Below are 19,357 nucleotides of genomic sequence, written 5' to 3'. Positions count from 1 at the left end.
TAAGATACGCATGTTGAAATTGTGGGACATACTCACTGACTACAATGTACCCATAAGGTTATTGAATGCTATTAAACGACTTCACGTTAACACTAAAATTAGTATAAACTAACCGTTATTGACTGAAAACCAGGGACTAAAACAAGGATGGGGTCTCTCACCTGTCTTGTATATGAACAAATTTATTAACAATATTTTTTTGGAGAGGATCGAATTCTCCTAGCAGATAGTAAAGGCGCTTAACAAGAAAGTGTTTAAATCGAATAACGTTTTAGTAATACCTGTAAAATGGTTACATCTGTAAACAAAACAACAGTAATGGCAAAGAAGGGAAATACATCTGAAGAGCAGTAATAATGATAAACAGTAAAACAGTAGAACAGGTAAACTCGTTCAAATATATCGAGACAGATGCATCAATCTGCAGAGCTATTTCAGATGTGGTTCAAAATATGTAGAAACATAACGCTATAAATGGTTATGTAAGCAAGTAGCTTGGTAGAACTATGAGGAAAGAGATAACACTAAACCTACACAACGTGGTGGCTTAGCGTGCTCTTATGTACGGAAGTGAAAACTAGATGTTAAGAAGGTCAGATGAACGAAGAATTGAGGCATCTGAGATGGAGTTTCCGAGGTAACTTCTTGGACTAACGCTAAAAGAGTGCAATGTGAATATATGAGACAACAACTACACGTTTAGGCGTAAAAACAGAAGATATTAGATTTAAAAAAAAAAAAAAAACAGTATGGCCACATCAACAGGCTGTTACCTGAGCGCCTACATTGGCAAGCGTTACCTTTGAACAAGGCTGGAAAATGGTAAATAGGAAGGCAATGAAGAGAAGACAACAGTTTCGTTACATTTCTTTGGTTTCGAAACTGGCCAACACCCACTCCTTGAAATGAAAGTGGAAGAAGAAGCATTCTCATGCCTGTTGATATATTTCTTTATTTAAACGGTTATTAGAACATAAGTGAAATACAAAGCAGACACGATGTAAACTATATGGACCGCAAAAATCGTGTTCTGGGTGCACTCTTACTGGGCATGGTATGCCAGTTTGAGGACTACATTTTTTATACACAGAGTAGAGTCAGAGTGGTACTCGTTTTAGGTGAGAAAATAAAATACTAAATTAAACATCAAACCCTGTGGTACAACTCGAACTTCACCACACTCATTACTGGGCTACACATGGACATACTCTACATCGAAAATAGAATTTTTATTGTTTGAACATATTTATTATGGAAATTAATGTTCATTTAAATGTATGAAAATATAAAAAAATGTTTACAGTTATTGAATTACAGCCCTAAAACGTAGGTAGCTAATGTAAGAACAAATGGACAAGTCAGCTCCGGTGGCCGGGTTTTATATTTAGCATTCGTTTCAATTGGCTACTCCTTTGTGAGAACAGCTTATTGCTGTATCTCTGCCAATTACGCATTACGAAGCGTAGGAAATTTGTTGCTGGACGGAGTGGTGCAATGGCTAATGTAACGGATTCGTATTCGCGACGAGCTAGTTCTAATTTCCAACTGGCAATTCTTCTTTGGATACCATCTGTCCACAGATGAATGAAGGCATCTTTTATATTCTTCATTATCGATTCTAAATTGTCAAGTACCACTGTATTACAGCAGTCATTTTGATTTCATGCAGCCACCCTTCAGGGGACTCCGGCCCCCAACGTCAGAAATGAACCATCATTTTAATTTACCAGCTGCACGATGTGGCCATTTCATTTTTCTTTCAGCCTGGTAATTTTCTCGAGAATGTCTGTTACCCGTTTTGATCACCTGTTGATTTCATTTCTGATTTTGTCCCTGGGGCTGCAACACAACATCCGCATCAGCATTGGTCTTTGCGTACACTGTAATTTATGAGACTCAAATTGTTTGAACCAAAGATTCGGTAAGGCAAGTTTTTACTTATAGGGCACAGGTACAAACAGATGTTCATTTCCAGCTGGTACCTCTTCATTGGTCAGGATGAACTAAAAGTCAGGAAGCTTCTCGATTCAAATCTATTCTTCAATGAATATCTGCCTTTTGGTTGGCTTTCGCTAGCTGAGTTTATGGCCGTGATAGATATTTTCTGAGACGAATTCAGTAGCTTAATAATAAATTTCGACAAGTTGGATGTCAGGACTCACAGTTCTAACCACTTAAAACTGAACACAATGCTTTTGAAATCGTTTCCAAATAATTCACCAACGCCATAAACACAGGTCGGACCATACAGGCTTGCTGAAAACTTTGTTTGACAACGACCTCGAATAACTAGTCCGACAGCTCAAAAGTGAAAGGTATGAGGCGTTCAGTAGGTAATGCAACAAAATGGTTCAAATGGCTCTGAGCACTATGGGACTCAACTGCTGTGGTCATTAGTCCCCTAGAACTTAGAACTACTTAAACCTAACTAACCTAAGGACATCACACACATCCATGCCCGAGGCAGGATTCGAACCTGCGACCGTAGCAGTCGCACGGTTCCGGACTGCGCGCCTAGAACCGCGAGACCACCGCGGCCGGCGGTAATGCAACAATTTTTTTTTTTGTCGGCCAATTCCGGTTGAAAAATAGAGGACTTGTTGTGGGTCATCTTGGAATATTCCCGCTTCAGCCCATATAGTGTCATGAAGTTCCGATAGGTGACAGCGCTATACATAGCCTTCAAACTAGCATCTGTAACGGAGGTGCGTCCCGGCGGAAAACCAGAGTATTGCAGATCTTCATAGGTGCTGGTAGAATGTCTACGGAGATCTAACAGTGAACACAAGCACGGTGAGTTGTTGGGCTAGGCGTCTGTCATCGTTGCAACAAGGTCGTGCAAACCTGTCCGATCTCTCGCGTATCGGTCGGCAGCATGCAGCTGTACAGCATTGGAATTCGCGGACACCGTCATTCGAGGTTATCGACTGATCATTAGCAAACATCTCGCTGCTGTACTGGACGTCTCGGTTGGTAGTACTGACACATTCGCCCGACGGTTGGGGTACCCAAAGCTGTGTACCCGTTTGGTTCCTTGCCGTCTAACAGACGATAAAGAGCAACGAATGACCATCTGTGCGGAATTTCTTGCTCCCTACGCTGATCGTGACAGTTTGTTGTCGAACGTCGTCACATGTGGTGAGCCATGGGTTCACCACTTCCAACAGGAAACAAACGGCAATCCATGGAGAGACGCCACCCCACCTTTCCTCCGAAGAAATAGCTCAAAGCTGCACCCTCAGCCGATAAAGTCATGGCGACGTTCTTCTGGGACTCCGAAGAGTTATTCTGTGTGACGTTCCATTTCATGGTGCGAAGATCCACTCTGAAGTGTATTTTGATACCCTCAGGAAACTGAAGAAACTATTTCAGCGTGTTCGTCGCCATAAAAATGCAAACGAGCTTATCCTTCTCCATGACAATGGAAGCCCTCAAATCTGCGCACCCGAGAGGAGCTCACAAAATTTCCGTGGATTATTGTTCCTCATTCTCACCGAAGCCCGGAATTCGCATCTCCCGACTTCCATCTGGTTGGCCCAATGAAGGATGCACTCCACGGGAAGCAGTACGTGGATGAGGGGAAGATTATTGATGATGCAAGACGATGCCTCCAACATCGGCTAATAGAGTGGTACCACGCGGGCAAATAGGCCCTCCTAATAAGGTGGCGCAAGACCGTCGTACTGTACACAGACTATGTTGAAAAAAATTGTTTTTGTAGTCAAAAGAGTGGGGAATAATATGGTGTACTGGAATCCTGAATAAAACAAACATACTTTCAAAAAAAAAGTGTTGCATTACTTATTGAACGTCCCTTGTATATTATAGATCTCCTAGTTACTAACAGATCAGATTTTTAGAGAGTGTACCAGTGAGAGAGGGATCAGCGACCATAATGCTATTACAGGTACAATGGTCACCACATGCAGAAATATTTTCAAGACAGCGAGCAGTACTTTTGTTTGGTCGAACTGTTTGAGAGTCAATATCATTTCCTTTAAAGAATGACTAGAAAACAGTTCAGATTTGGCAAACGCAGAACAATTGTAGTTAAATTTGAAAGATTTTATGAACCACGGTCTGGCTAAATACTCTCCAAGGTGAATAATAAGAGATAACGAAGACTCACACTCGTCTAACTCAAGATCACTAGCGATACTAAATAAAAGAAGCAGCATATGCATCTGTAAACTTTGAGGATGTTGATATATATATATACTCCTGGAAATTGAAATAAGAACACCGTGAATTCATTGTCCCAGGAAAGGGAAACTTTATTGACACATTCCTGGGGTCAGATACATCACATGATCACACTGACAGAACCACAGGCACACAGACACAGGCAACAGAGCATGCACAATGTCGGCACTAGTACAGTGTATATCCACCTTTCGCAGCAATGCAGGCTGCTATTCTCCCATGGAGACGATCGTAGAGATGCTGGATGTAGTCCTGTGGAACGGCTTGCCATGCCATTTCCACCTGGCGCCTCAGTTGGACCAGCGTTCGTGCTGGACGTGCAGACCGCGTGAGACGACGCTTCATCCAGTCCCAAACATGCTCAATGGGGGACAGATCCGGAGATCTTGCTGGCCAGGGTAGTTGACTTACACCTTCTATAGCACGTTGGGTGGCACGGGATACATGCGGACGTGCATTGTCCTGTTGGAACAGCAAGTTCCCTTTCCGGTCTAGGAATGGTAGAACGATGGGTTCAATGACGGTTTGGATGTACCGTGCACTATTCAGTGTCCCCTCGACGATCACCAGAGGTGTACGGCCAGTGTAGGAGATCGCTCCCCACACCATGATGCCAGGTGTTGGCCCTGTGTGCCTCGGTCGTATGCAGTCCTGATTGTGGCGCTCACCTGCACGGCGCCAAACACGCATACGACCATCATTGGCACCAAGGCAGAAGCGACTCTCATCGTTGAAGACGACACGTCTCCCTTCGTCCCTCCATTCACGCCTGTCGCGACACCACTGGAGGCGGGCTGCACGATGTTGGGGAGTGAGCAAAAGACGGCCTAACGGTTTGCGGGACCGTAGCCCAGCTTCATGGAGACGGTTGCGAATGGTCCTCGCCGATACTCCAGGAGCAACAGTGTCCCTAATTTGCTGGGAAGTGGCGGTGCGGTCCCCTACGGCACTGCGTAGGATCCTACGGTCTTGGCGTGCATCCGTGCGTCGCTGCGGTCCGGTCCCAGGTCGACGGGCACGTGCACCTTCCGCCGATCACTGGCGACAACATCGATGTACTGTGGAGACCTCACGCCCCACGTGTTGAGCAATTCGGCGGTACGTCCACCCGGCCTCCCGCATGCCCACTATACGCCCTCGCTCAAAGTCCGTCAACTGCACATACGGTTCACGTCCACGCTGTCGCAGCATGCTACCAGTGTTAAAGACTGCGATGGAGCTCCGTATGCCACGGCAAACTGGCTGACACTGACGGCGGCGGTGCACAAATGCTGCGCAGCTAGCGCCATTCGACGGCCAACACCGCGGTTCCTGGTGTGTCCGCTGTGCCGTGCGTGTGATCATTGCTTGTACAGCCCTCTCGCAGTGTCCGGAGCAAGTATGGTGGGTCTGACACACCGGTGTCAATGTGTTCTTTTTTCCATTTCCAGGAGTGTATATATATATATTCAAATGGTTGAAATGGCTCTGAGCACTATGGGACTTAACTGCTATGGTCATAAGTCCCCTAGAACTTAGAACTACTTAAACCTAACTAACCTAAGGACATCACACACATCCATGCCCGAGGCAGGGTTCGAACCCGCAGCCGTAGCGGTCGCGCGGTTCCAGACTGTAGCGCTTAGAGACGGTCGGCCACTACGGCCGGCGAAGCCCTATTTTAGTGCCGGCCACTCTAGTGAGTCAGTTGGGTGTTGGCTATGATATTGAGTGGTCTTAAATAGCTCGCTGTGAACAGAGATGAAGCTACAGAGAATCATGAACTTTGGAATATGATTTGGTAAAGATTAATTTCAGAAGTGAAGATTACCAGATACAGTTGTTGCTGCATTGCTTGATTGCGGGTAATTATGCGTTTGAATAACGGAAGCTTTTAGTAGGATTTTTTATTTATTGGTCTGGGTTATTTAGATCATTCTTCAGACGAGAGTAAGTAAAGTTATCAATTCTCATGGTTTGCACTCAGAAGTTACAGGTTTTTACCATTCCTTTACCATTTTCATTAATTATTCACTTGGCCGGATAATATTTGTTATTTTTTGTGACGATGATTATAATGATTATACAATGATTTTCAGCTTTTGCAGTACAGTGTTTCAAAGGTTTGTATCAATTTAATTATTTTGCAAGTTCATATTGCATCACCGTATTCTCACGAAAGAAGTTAATGTTTTCTGATTAGGTGCGTCACCGCACTGAACTTTGGGCAGCACAGTAAGAATTAAACAGGAGACCTTTTTAAAATAGTTGCATGTCCTTGCAGCTCCTTGCATTGCACTGCGCAAGCCCTTTCTTCCTTATTTAGCCTGCTTGGTTCTGCGCTGCATATTTTACGTTGATTACTTCGACCAGTACCAACTTCCCGTTACGACAGGTAAGCTATAAAAATTTGTTTTAGTCTCGTTAGTTGCATATTTGCAGTTACCTTTGCTTTTCAAAATTATTATCAGGTTAGGCAAGGATCAGTTCAGTTTACATTTCATATACAGGCAGTTTTAGTTCACAGTGCGATGTTACCTTTCCATATGCAGCATTAAGTGTTTGAGATTTGTTTAGTCAGAATGCTTACGTAAACTTAATAGACTTTTTGTAGAAATATTTTGGTGTATCATTCTTTCAAAATTGTTTTGGTAATTTTATGTGGTATTTTTATTCTGTTAGCGTTGTGTGTTGAACTTGTAAGTCTGTGGCGACACGCATCTAGCACTGCTCACTCGAGCACAACACGTACTTTCATAGGACAGTCTACTTAGTTTACATTTTTATTTTCTAATTAATTTTATTGAGTTAATTAAAATACAGTTATACAATTTCAGTTTTGGCGCCTCGGTGTTTCCGTAACTACACCACTTGCATTGCTCCTCATTACACACAGATACACGAGTTATAAAGAATAACAGTCCAAGTTTAGTTCCAAACAAATAACATTTTTCTTTTCTTAATAAAAGTTATAATACCCTACCAGGCTCGATAACAATACTTAACACGAACAACACGAGTGCACATTGGCTGTTGTTTTGTGTGTCACAGAAAGTTGTAAGTGAAAACATTTGAAGTGTGATGCTGTCGAAATAAGTTAAAAGTTACATATAAAAATAAAGGACGATTCTAAGACCCTTTAGTGAGACATCTACTATAGCTTGCAGAAATAGTTAACATGATTTTATAAGTAGCAGTAGAGAGTATAAATAGTAGCGACAGGAAAAGACTAGGATATGCAAAGTGTGTAAAGCCTATTGGATGTAGTAGCTCTATAGAGAAGAAAACATTGGCGAAAGGTAAGAAAATATGGAAGACAGCGTCGAAACATTTTAAAGACTAATGGGGCTAAAAAAAATAGAAGCATATCGGCTTAAATTTTTCCCACTTGTCATCTTCGACTGGAATACTAAGTTGGGAAATGGTGCACCCTGCACAGTCCACAACTGTCTTAAGCAGGACAACTGTACAGTTAGATTTAGATTTGAAATGAATCACCAAGCAAATTATTATCGCTTTGGAGCTCGTGACGCTAATGTTAAACCCTACGCGGTGCGTCTGCGCACGTTGAGATCTGACCTTTGTACAAAGCGAACATCTGCCGTCCTGTGTTAGCGACCTGAACGCGGCGATTCAAGCCAGCTGCTGTGCATTATCACAGGATGTCTGCAGACATGTGTCCAAGTGCATCGCGTGACGCACCTGCTGAGCTGTTTGCGAAACGGAAGAACAACATTACCTGCAGAGAACATCAGGTCATCAATGGATATAATTGGTATCCAACTCACCTGCATTCTAAATGTGGATGCTTTCTCTTGGCTAGAAGTAGATCCCCTCCACACCGTATGTCCCCCTCTCTCACGCCCTTCCCGTCGCCGATCCCATTCACTTTGTAAGAGGACGCACAAGAGAGAATGCAGTTATATACAGATTGTAAGTCAGTAAGCTCCACTCTTCATTATAATAAACTACACAAACCCCCTGAGTGTAGATATACGAGCTGCGCTCGATAAGTAATGCAACATTTTTTTGTTTTCTCGCCTGTTTCGGTTACAAAAATGAAGAATCTGTTGTGATACGTCGTGGAATATTCCTGCTTTATCCCCTATTGTATGAAGTTCCGATAGCTTGTGGCGCGGCACTTATCCTTCAAAATGGCGTTTGTAACGAAGGCGCCCTCCTTCTAACAGCCGTGTACCGCAAGTCTCTAGAGGAACGGAACGTTCCAAATGATTGGAAAAGAGCACAGGTAGTCCCAGTCTTCAAGAAGGGTCGTCGAGCAGATGTGCAAAACTATAGACCTATATCTCTGACGTCGATCTGTTGTAGAATTTTGGAACATGTTTTTTGCTCGAGTATCATGTCGTTTTTGGAAACCCAGAATCTACTCTGTAGGAATCAACATGGATTCCGGAAACAGCGATCGTGTGAGAGCCAACTCGCTTTATTTGTTCATGAGACCCAGAAAATATTAGATACAGGTAGATGCTATTTTTCTTGACTTCCGGAAGGCGTTCGATACAGTTCCGCACTGTCGCCTGATAAACAAAGTAAGAGCCTACGGAATATCAGACCAGCTGTGTGGCTGGATTGAAGAGTTTTTAGCAAACAGAACACGGCATGTTGTTATCAATGGAGAGACGTCTACAGACGTTAAAGTAACCTCTGGAGTGCCTCAGGGGAGTGTTATGGGACCATTGCTTATCACAATATATATAAATGACCTAGTATATAGTGTCGAAAGTTCCATGCGGCTTTTCGCGGATGATGCTGCAGTATACAGAGAAGTTGCAGCATTAGAAAATTGTAGCAAAATGCAGGAAGATCTGCAGCGGATAGGCACTTGGTGCAGGGAGTGGCAACTGACCCTTAACATAGACAAATGTAATGTATTGCGAATACATAGAAAGAAGGATCCTTTATTGTATATATGACAACGCAACAAACACTGTTAGCAGTTACTTCTGTAAAATATCTGGGAGTATGCGTGCGGAACGATTTGAAGTGGAATGATCATATAAAATTAATTGTTGGTAAGGCGGGTACCAGGTTGAGATTCATTGTGAGAGTCCTTAGAAAATGTAGTCCATCAACAAAGGAGGTGGCTTACAAAACACTCGTTCGACCTATACTTGAGTTTTGCTCATCAGTGTGGGATCAGTACCAGATCGGGTTGACGGAGGAGATAGAGAAGATCCAAAGAAGAGCGGCGCGTTTCGTCACAGGGTTATTTGGTAACCGTGATAGCGTTACGGAGACGTTTAACAAACTCAAGTGGCAGACTCTGCAAGAGAGGCGCTCTGCATCGCGGTGTAGCTTGCTCGCCAGGTTTCGAGAGGATGCGTCTCTGGATGACGTATCGAATATATTGCTTCCCCCTACTTATACCTCCCGAGGAGATCACGAATGTAAAATTAGAGAGATTAGAGCGTGCACGGAGGCTTTCAGATAGTCGTTCTTCCCGCGAACCATACGCGACTGGAACAGGAAAGGGAGGTAATGACAGTGGCACGTAAAGTGCCCTCCGCCACACACCGTTGGGTGGCTTGCGGAATATAAATGTAGATGTAGATGTAGATGGCGCGTCCAAAGCAGAGAGTTTTAACTGAGCTTCTTTTGTCGGGCAACCAGAGCATCTCATATTCATAGGTGCTTGCGAATTTCTACGGAGACGAAGTAATGAACAGAAGCATTGTTAGTCGTTGGGCGAGGCGCCTGTCATCATCGCAACAAAGTGGCGCAAACTTGTCCGATCTGGCGTGTGACGGCCGGCCGCACGCTGCTAGGACTCGTGCACTGTTGGAACGTGCGGACACCCTTATTGGAGGTGATCGACGGATCACAGTCAAACATCTCGCTGCCTCATACAAGTCCGCCCACCCGAGAAGAGCTCACAAAACGTCGTTGACCACCCTACAGCCCATCTGTCTGACCTAATGAAGGATGCAATCCGTGGGAAGCAGTACGTGGAAGGTTGGGAGGTTATTGATGCACCAAGACCTTGGCTCCGACGTCGATAGGTGGAGCGGTAACATGTGGACACCCAGGTTCTCTCAGTAAGGTGGCGTAAGACCATCGCAGTGAACTGAGATTATGTTGAAAAATAGGGTTTTGTAGCCAGAAGAGTGGGAAATACCATAGTGCGTTGGAATCCTGAATAAAACCAATCTACTCTCAGAAAAATGTGTTGTCCATTACTTATTGAACTCCCGTCGCAGACACTGTGATTGGAAAAGCGTGTAAATCAAACCCATGTACAGAAATGGAAGTGGATCTCATCCACAGAACTACCAAAGTGTATCATTCACATCCATTTGCAACAGAATCCTATAACATATCCTGATGAAGAATAGTACGACCTCTCTGGAAAGAAGTATCGTTCTCCATGGTCATTAGCATGGCTACATAAAACGACGGTCATGTGTAAATTCTGTTTTTCATATACGAAACCAATTCCCTGTGGTGTTCCCACACTTTCGAAAAACTCTTGATTCACTATCACACGACACGCCTTAAAGAAAACATGGTTTTATGGGATATCTAGCACTGCTGAGGATTCTTTCAGTGAGACGTCTAGATGTCTGTGGAGGAATGGCAACCCATTCTTTCTCAAGAGCAGAAACCAAAAAAGGTAGTGATGTTGGAGGCTTGAGTCTAGAACGAAGTCGACTTTATAACTCACTCCAAGGCCGTCCCATTAGGTTCAGATCGGGACTCTCGGCAAACCAGTCCATTGCTGGAAAGTTATTGTTCACCAACCACTGCCTCACATGTGCGGCTTTATAACAGGCTGCACTGTCATGCTGATACGGTCTTCGCCTCCTAATTGTTCCTCTGTTGTACCCAAAACACAATACTGTGAAAAGTGTACGTATCATTCCGCATTTAGCGGTTTCTTAAACGCGTAAGGTGACCACACGCTAACCACGACAACATCTCCATAACGCAGCACCATCTACACCATACTTCAGTGTTGACATTATTCATGTTGACAAATTACCTCTCCAGGTATTCGCGAAACTCAAGCCCTTCCATCGGATTGCCACAGGGTATAGCGTGATTCATCAATCCAAATCATTCGTTTCCAGTCACACACTATCCAATGGCGTCGCTCTGTGCACCAACTCAAGCTTCGCGTAACACTGACTACAGAAAGTGTGGCTTATGAGGAGCTGCTCGACCACTGTACACCATTCAGAACCAGATCAGTCAACAGTTGACTTGACAGTTTTAGACGGGTTGAAATGTCCTTTGCTTTTCCGTAATCTTGAAAGAGGAGTTTCATAATCCACCGAGTGTGGAGTTGCATTGTTTAGGATATAGGACTCGCACTTGAGGGAACACCAGTCCAAATTATAGCTAATAATGGCACGGTTCTTTTCAAAAGGATACTCCAGATATTATTCCACTCTTCTTAATTAATACGAGTTGTACTTTGTATCTAATGATCTCGTTATCAGACGGGCTTTAAACCTTAAGCTTCTTTTGAAACTCTGACCACATGCTGAATATTGTAGTTGAAACATACTAAGCTTGTTTAGGCGTCGGAGACTTTTTGTTGACGTGAGGTATTCCCCCTGTGGCACTGAATAAAAGAACAATAATAAGAGAATTTCTACCAGCAGGCGGCGCTTACCACATCTGTGAAATTATCGGGAAAAACGGGACAGCAGTGAGGATCTCCTCATTCGATTCAAAGGCCAATCGTCCTGCACCTGGCCATTCGTAAGCCCTCTGGGGTAGAAGTGATGTCTACAGAATCCCTCAGCCACAAAGTCTTTACTTTCCGTTACTTCTATCTGTTTCCCATTTCAGTCTAAATAATACTCTCGGCAGCAATCATTCAGGAAACCATCTTCAACAAGTAGTAGGTAGAGAGAGTTTGTAGCGAGCACATGCTATGTGCTATGAATGAATAAATCACATGATCCAATACCTGATACCCACAATATCAGACAAGTCTAAAGATAAGCTCTCATTTCCCTTTTGAGTCGCATTTCATTTGGCAACTTTGGTCTCATCTCGTGGTCGCTTCCAAACTCCGCCTCTTGACCTACTATGGTGACCCGCATCAAATCAGTCAGAAGACTGATGACACAAAAATTTTTGCGTCTGCAGTTTACAGGCCAATAATTATTATTTCGGAGATACGCTGGACGTATCCTCATACAGGGAGAGATGGGGAAAATTGTCGAAAGTGATCGCTTTGTTGGTCCAGGTATGGGGAGACATACCGTTGCATCGCTGTGGTGTTTTGAACACGGCACACTCACCGGTCAGTGACTGTGACACTGTGCCCCTTCCCCATGAGCATCTTTTCAGGCCTGGCCCTGTCTTCATTTATATGGATGATAATGCGCGACCGCATTGAACTGTGCAGGTGGAGGAGCTCCTGGAAACGATAGGATATTCGGCAAATGGACTGATCCGCTTGCTCCCCCGACCGCAGTCCTACCGAGCACTTGTGGCATGTGTTGAGGAGATTTATTGCGGCATATCAACATGCTGCAACGACTATATAGTGACGGGAACAACCGGATGAAAACAATCGATTCAGTCGATTGATGGGAAACAGTCGACACATTCGGTTGTATTTTGCGTAGAGGTTAAATTATTCATTCATTTTTTCGAGTGGAACCAGACTATGGCAACAACCGAATGAAAACACTTGATTCAGTCGGTTGTAGCTTTACGTGTCGGTTGCATTATTTTTAGAGTGATATCAGTCTGTGGGAGCAACAGAATGACAACAATCGATACAGTCCCTTGTAATTTTGCGTATTGAGAAGCAATTTGTGTAGTCCTCCTGTCCGTTCTACCAGTCAGTCGAAATGTGATCTTTCATGCTGTTTCTCCACACTCGTCTCGGTTAATTTTGGACTGGTTAACTATCCTGACTTGGCTTGACTTAATTCCTCTCTTTCCCTCTGGAACATAGGGATGTGACGAAATTCCTCCACCTGGTACGATTTCTAGCAAGCCTCTTCATTTAACTCCAGGTTTTCCCATCCCCTGCAGCTTCTCTCTCGTTCTTCCTTTTCCAGGTGTTTGCGACGACCAAGTTTTCTAGCTCCTTGAGGGTTCCAATGCAACGCCTCCCTTTCAACAGCTCCATCTAGTTTCCTCAACGTATGCCCAATCAAGTTCCATTTTATTTCCTTGCTTTGTATATTGATTGGTTGCTGATTTGTCTCCCCCCAGAGATCTTCTTTTGTCATCATATCTGGCCATCTTACATTTAAAATATGCCGGAGACAGCGGTTGATAAAAATTTGGAACTGATTTTTGATGTGGTTAATCACCTTCCAAGTTTCCCAACCTACAACAGAGCAGCCTTCACATTGCTATTAAAAAGCCGGATTTTGGTCTTCTTTTGAGATGTTCCTATTTCTCCAGACAGGGTATAGTTGTGCAAACGTGCCATTTGCTTTGCGGATGCGACTACGGACGTCCTCCGCAGCGCGTCCTTTAGTCGTGACTGTACTTCCGAGATAGAGGAAAGATTGGAACTGTTCTACGTCCTCTGCATTAATGGCCAGCCTATTCGTGATAGTCGAATTTAGCCCCATTTCTTTGCTTTTACGAGGGCTGCAATTTCTGCCTCTCTCTATAACCTGGCCAGTTTCTCTTCCATGTCTCGACGTCGTTGGTCCATTAAGCAGATGTTGTCTGCGAAATCTAGATCTTCGAGCCCATCCCGCATCCCCCATTGAACACCTCTCTCTTCCGTCCCCCCATCACTCTCTTCATCACATGGCCCACCACCAAAAGAAATAGCATTGGCGAAAGAATACACCCTTTTCGTATTCCCGAATGAACTTGGAAAGGCTATGTTAGGTCTCTATTATGTAGTACTTGGAATTCATAGTCTTCATACTTTTCCTTGATGATGTTAATAATCTTCGTTGGAATGCCATGTTTTGCAAGTGTATCCCACAGGACTCTTCGATTGACAGAGTCGAAAGCCTTTTCAAAGTCAATGAAGGTAAGGTAGAGGGTGTGTTGCCACTCAGCACTTTGTTTCAGAATAATTCTGAGAGTATTGATAAGGTCCATACAGCTTCGATGTTTTCTAAAACCCGCCTGCTCTCTTCTCAGTTGAGCTTCCATAGAATCCTTAATGCGGTTTAAGATAATCCTCGAAAGTATCTTACTCGGCAACGCCACGGCAGTTTTTGCAGTTAGTAACATCTCCTTTTTGGGTATTTTCACGATAATAACTCGTTTCCAATCTGTTGGCAGTTTCTCCTCTCTCCATATCATCTCTAAGAGCATCCCAGTGATATCATATACTTCTTTCACATCCCCCCTCCGCGCTGCCTGTACTGCTTTATCAGCCTGTTCATCTATCCATCTTCTGTGGTCTCTTATCACACTCCTTTTCACTTCCTTATCTGCTGGTCTATAATCAGCTTGTGCCTGTACTTTTGTTGCCTGGTCCTGCCCTGGTTTAGTCCTCCCTTGGCCTCCTTTCTATGAGTGATCTTCCTCCAGGTATGTTCGGACATCCAATCTCTCCGCAGGCAATTTTTAAGGCCGAATTGTCTCTCACTCACTTGCACAAAAGTCCTCATTTCCTCCATGTCCTTATCGTCAGGTATCTCCAGTTCCAGCTCCTGGAATCTATTCCGGAGTTCCAGCTGGAGCCCCTCTGCTATCTGTGGATCTCTCTGTCACCTACGTCGAATCTTCTATTCTTTGGCACGAATTTCTTCCTGGAAGCCACAATCTTCATTCGGAAACTGGCAGTAACAAGATGGTCTGCTCCTCTTCTATTCCGTACATCTTCCAGGCTCCTCCTGAACTTCCTGGATACTGCGATGTCGTCAATTTGATTTTCTGTAATATGTTCTGGGGGATACCCAGTTATCTTATGACATCTCCGATAAGGAAGCAAGGTCCTATCCTGAGAATATTAACAACTGGTGACAAACATTTTTCGAGAAAAAATACTTCCGAAAAGTGGAGTATTGTTTAAGAAGTAAGTGGTTAAGTTACGGAACAGTCTGTAACGTAGTAGTTTGCTCATTTGTTTTGTTTTGAAAGCAACCGTCCGTTCATTTAGCAAGACAGCAGGCTCCAGCTCTCTGCTGATTCACTTCTACAGAGCGTCAAGTGTTTCTTTTTCTCTGTTTTTCCACGTAGTATATTTACTAAATTTCTTGCCCATTTCTCTGTTTAAGAGGTTTAATCTCGCGTTTTTGTAAGTGTAAATTCTTCCAGTCTGTAGTGCAATATTTTCTCAATAAAAAGCTTCATAGCTCATTAAAGCATCAGCGTCCATTGTGACATATCATGAGTGTAGCAAGTTGTACATCTAGAATTGTCTGCCTTTATATCTCACTTCTTCAGTTAGTCTTGCTAGGGTGGCTAGAATGTGCGCATGTTGTGTGCGGACGCAGGAGTAGCTGGCAGCAGTTCGTGAACAGCTGAACGCACTGTTGGTTACGGCCAGTCCCCTTGAGGCTGCTCCGTCGGGGTGTAGCGGTGGCGGAGGACCTGGCGCGTCGCATGGGACACCTGAAGCGTCGCTTGTTTTGCCCACGAGATCTGCTTCCGAGGGCCACCTACTACATCTGAAGCAGTTGATCCGCCCTCACAGCAGGGTGAATGGCGGGTGGTTACGAGTTCGCGTCGCTCGAGGCGGATGGCCCTGGTAGAAGTCAGGTTGCCGCTCCTTCAGCAGGGTCCGAGCAGGAAGGGGTTTACTAGTCACTGGGAGCTCCAATTTTAGGCGCGTTATGGGGCCCCTTGGCCAGATACCGTTCAGGGCTGGAAAGAAAGCCAATATCGATATGTCTGCCGGGATCCTCATCCGAGGTGTGGAGGCGGCCTGGACTGCGGCTATCGAGCGTGCAGGTTGCAGTCGTCTACATGCTGTGACCCACGTCGGCACCAACGACGCCTGTTGCATGGGTTCTGAGGTGATCCTCATTTCGTACGGGCAGCTGGCGGAGGTTCGTGTGAGTGGCTTGAAGACTTGCTAAGTTACAGAACGCAGTATGTTGTCCTGGCAGTAAGTATTCGTCAGAGACAAGGGTTTCGTGAGGAGCACCCCGTGGAAGTGTGATAGGACACCTGTTGTTCTCTACATACGTAAATGATTTGGCGGAAAGGGTGGGCAGCAATATGTGGTTGTTTGCTGGTGATGCGTGGTTACAGTAAGGTGTCGAACTTGAGTGACTGTAGGAAAATACAAGGCGACTTAGACAAAATTTCCAGTTGGTGTGATGAATGGCAGCTAGCCCTAAATGTCGAAAAATGTAAGTTAATACGGATTAGTAGGAAGATCAGACGAGTAATGTTCGGATACGGTATTACTAGTGTCCTGCTTCACAGTGTCAAGTCATTTAAATATCTGGGCGTAACGTTGGAAAGCGATATGAGGTGGAACGACCAAATGAGAACTGTGGTAGGGAAGGCGAATGGTCGACTTCGGTTTATTGGGAAAATTTTAGGAAAGAGTGGTTCCCCTGTAAAGGCGACAGCATAGAGGACACTGGTGCAACCTATTATTAAGTACTGCTCGAGTGTTTAGAATTCGTACTTGGTCGGATTGAAGGAGACATGAGGCAATTCAGAGGTGGGCTGCTAGATTTATTACCGGTAGGTTCGACCAACACGTAAGTGTTACGGAGATGCTTCGGGAACTCAAATGGGAATCCCTGGAGAGAAGGCGACGTTCTTTTCGAGGAAAACTATTGAGAAAATTTAGAGAACCGGCTTTTGGAACAGTGCCGAACGATTCTGCTGCCGCGCTTAAGGACCACGAAGATAAGATACGTGAAATTAGGGCTCATACCGAGGCCTATAGACAGCCGTTTTTCCCTCGCTGTATTTGCGAGTAGAACAGTAAAGTAAATGACAAGTAGTGGTACAGGGTACCCTCCGCCACGCACCGTAACTTGCGGAGTATCGATATAGATGTAGATGACATCGGAAAAATTGCGTCCTATCTGTTTTCTGTTCACGTCACCTCACCATTTACCGAAAGACACTTAATCGGTATGGGTGTAAGCTGGCGGGGAAAAAGACTTATAGCTTCAGTGTATATAAGTTGTAAAAGTAATTGTTCATTTACGTTGCTCTAGCTATATTTATGTAGCACTAGTTTTTAGACTTTTAAAACCAACCAAATATTGATAGTTAACGTCAGAAGTACGAAAAATTCGTATTTAAGTAAACAAATACACAAATTTTCCAAACACTTTATTTGTAGAACCACACTTTTTATTTACCTCTCTCTGAAATAAAATACGCTATTTGTTTCTAAAAATATTGGCAACGCTAGTCATGGCTGAAGTACGTCTGCAAAGTCTGAATAAGCGCATAAGTGAAGTCACTCATGTCTGGAGGCTTGATGAAACTTTCGTATTACTGACGTAACTGCCAGAGATTCGTCAGTCGGTTGTCTGACATTCGGAGAATGATTGAAAAACATTCATGTAGCTGACGTGGCCGCAAATATAATTTCATTCGATTTGTTTCATTCAACTGAAAAAGCCGACCGAAAGAAAAATCAATCGACTGACCAACCAAATGTTAAAACCAGTAGTTGTCCCATCACTACCAACGACCGTCCGGCAGATGTCAACCGCTCTAGTGGGACATAGACCGCTCCAACACAAGAACTTCTTACCAAGCTTGTGGCCAGCAGGGGAGCGCGATGCGAGGATGCATTGCAGTCCGTGGCGACCACACACCAAACAGTGATGCGTCATGCGCAAGTTGCTTTCGTCATTAAGTTTTGCGCATCACTGTTTTTGCATATTCATCCACCAATGTCTTATGGGTAATATTCTATTTACATCCTGGAGGAATTCTTGAATATAAATAGTCATTTTTACAGAAAAACCATCTTGTATTTTTTTTCATGACTTTCTCTACATCAAAATAGGCGTTTCTCGAAAAACTGAAGGCATTATATTGAAAATTTCTCAGTTGATGTTCGGATCACTATTACTAAACACCGTGTACGGCAAGTTTCGATAATTTATCGTATTATTAGTTCACTGACCTGAGAAAACCGCTCCTGTTAACCTCTGACGCTCGTGCTCGGGGAACCACTTTGCAAAAAGGACGTGCATTGCTGGTATCACGACGCCCTGCAACAAGAACACAGAAGTTTCCTTACCATGAAATGGGACAAATTCTCGTGAGCAGTGTTCATGTGTGGAAGCAGTTTCGTCTGGAAACGAAGCAACTCGCGACATAAGATATAGAAATGTAAACACTGCTGGATGTTAGCTCCCGGACTTCCAAGTGTTTCGCACAAGTAGGAACAGTGATATCTTGGAATATTTTCCAATGCAAGAAACGGCAAATTGGCATCAACTACAGGCTTTGTGGTTGGTTTTACAGAATGTAATGGATATAAGTGTAGATATTTCTATTCGTGACTGAGTAAAATCTGCTTAACAACATTACATCAGTATTTACGTCATTTGAAGACTAATAATTACAGCCGTTACAAGTCATATGTTTTTAGCATAGTTAGTGCAGTAAACCAATGCACGTTTGTTTTTATGAAAGCATGAAAAACCGTCTGATGATGAAATAATGAAGTGTGAACGGTTCGAAACCGAGAACGGTACTTTTTCAAGAAAGTAATCTAAAAAAAAGTGGCTCGTTGCTGTAAAATATCAACAATTTTCCAGTCAAGTATCACGCGATTTGGTAGTGGAGCAAATCGAATCTCAATGGGAGAAAAATTGTGAGGGAATTTTCAGTTCCGGCATTTGCCAAACAACCAATGGCACCCTCGCGAAATACTTGGTCAGACTGCGCAATTGGAGCAATCTTAATTTATTTCAAACGTTGTAGAAATGGTAGAGAAAGCAGATAAAGATGAGACGGGGGAAATGATATTGCGAGAAGATTTTGACAGAGCAGTGAGAGACCTAAGTCGCAACAGGCAAGACGGCGCTGACCACACTCCTTCAGAATCACAGACGTCTTTGAGGGAGATACTAAGAGGAAATTATTCTGCCTGGTACACAATTTATATGACAGGACATTCAAATGGTTCAACTGGCTCTGAGCACTATGGGACTTAACTTCTGAGGTCATCAGTCCTCTGGAACTTAGAACTACTTAAACCTAACTAACCTAAGGACATCACATAACACCCAGTCATCACGAGGCAGAGAAAATCCCTGACCCCGCCGGGAATGGA

At 43.9% G+C, this 19,357-nt stretch overlaps 1 protein-coding gene across 1 annotated transcript in view; it reads right to left on the bottom strand.

Moving 5' to 3' along the window:
• Positions 1 to 19,357, bottom strand: part of LOC126281963 (sialin-like) — a 106,065-nt gene that overhangs the window by 50,523 nt on the left and 36,185 nt on the right. The window contains exon 4 of the mRNA XM_049981336.1: positions 18,200 to 18,287. Coding sequence (XP_049837293.1) covers positions 18,200 to 18,287 — 88 coding nt within the window. The remainder of the gene's footprint in view (positions 1 to 18,199; positions 18,288 to 19,357) is intronic.

The sequence above is a fragment of the Schistocerca gregaria genome, chromosome 7, assembly GCF_023897955.1.
Source record: "Schistocerca gregaria isolate iqSchGreg1 chromosome 7, iqSchGreg1.2, whole genome shotgun sequence".
Taxonomy (NCBI): Eukaryota; Metazoa; Arthropoda; class Insecta; order Orthoptera; family Acrididae; genus Schistocerca; species Schistocerca gregaria.
This window is presented reverse-complemented; position numbering and strand designations above follow the sequence as displayed.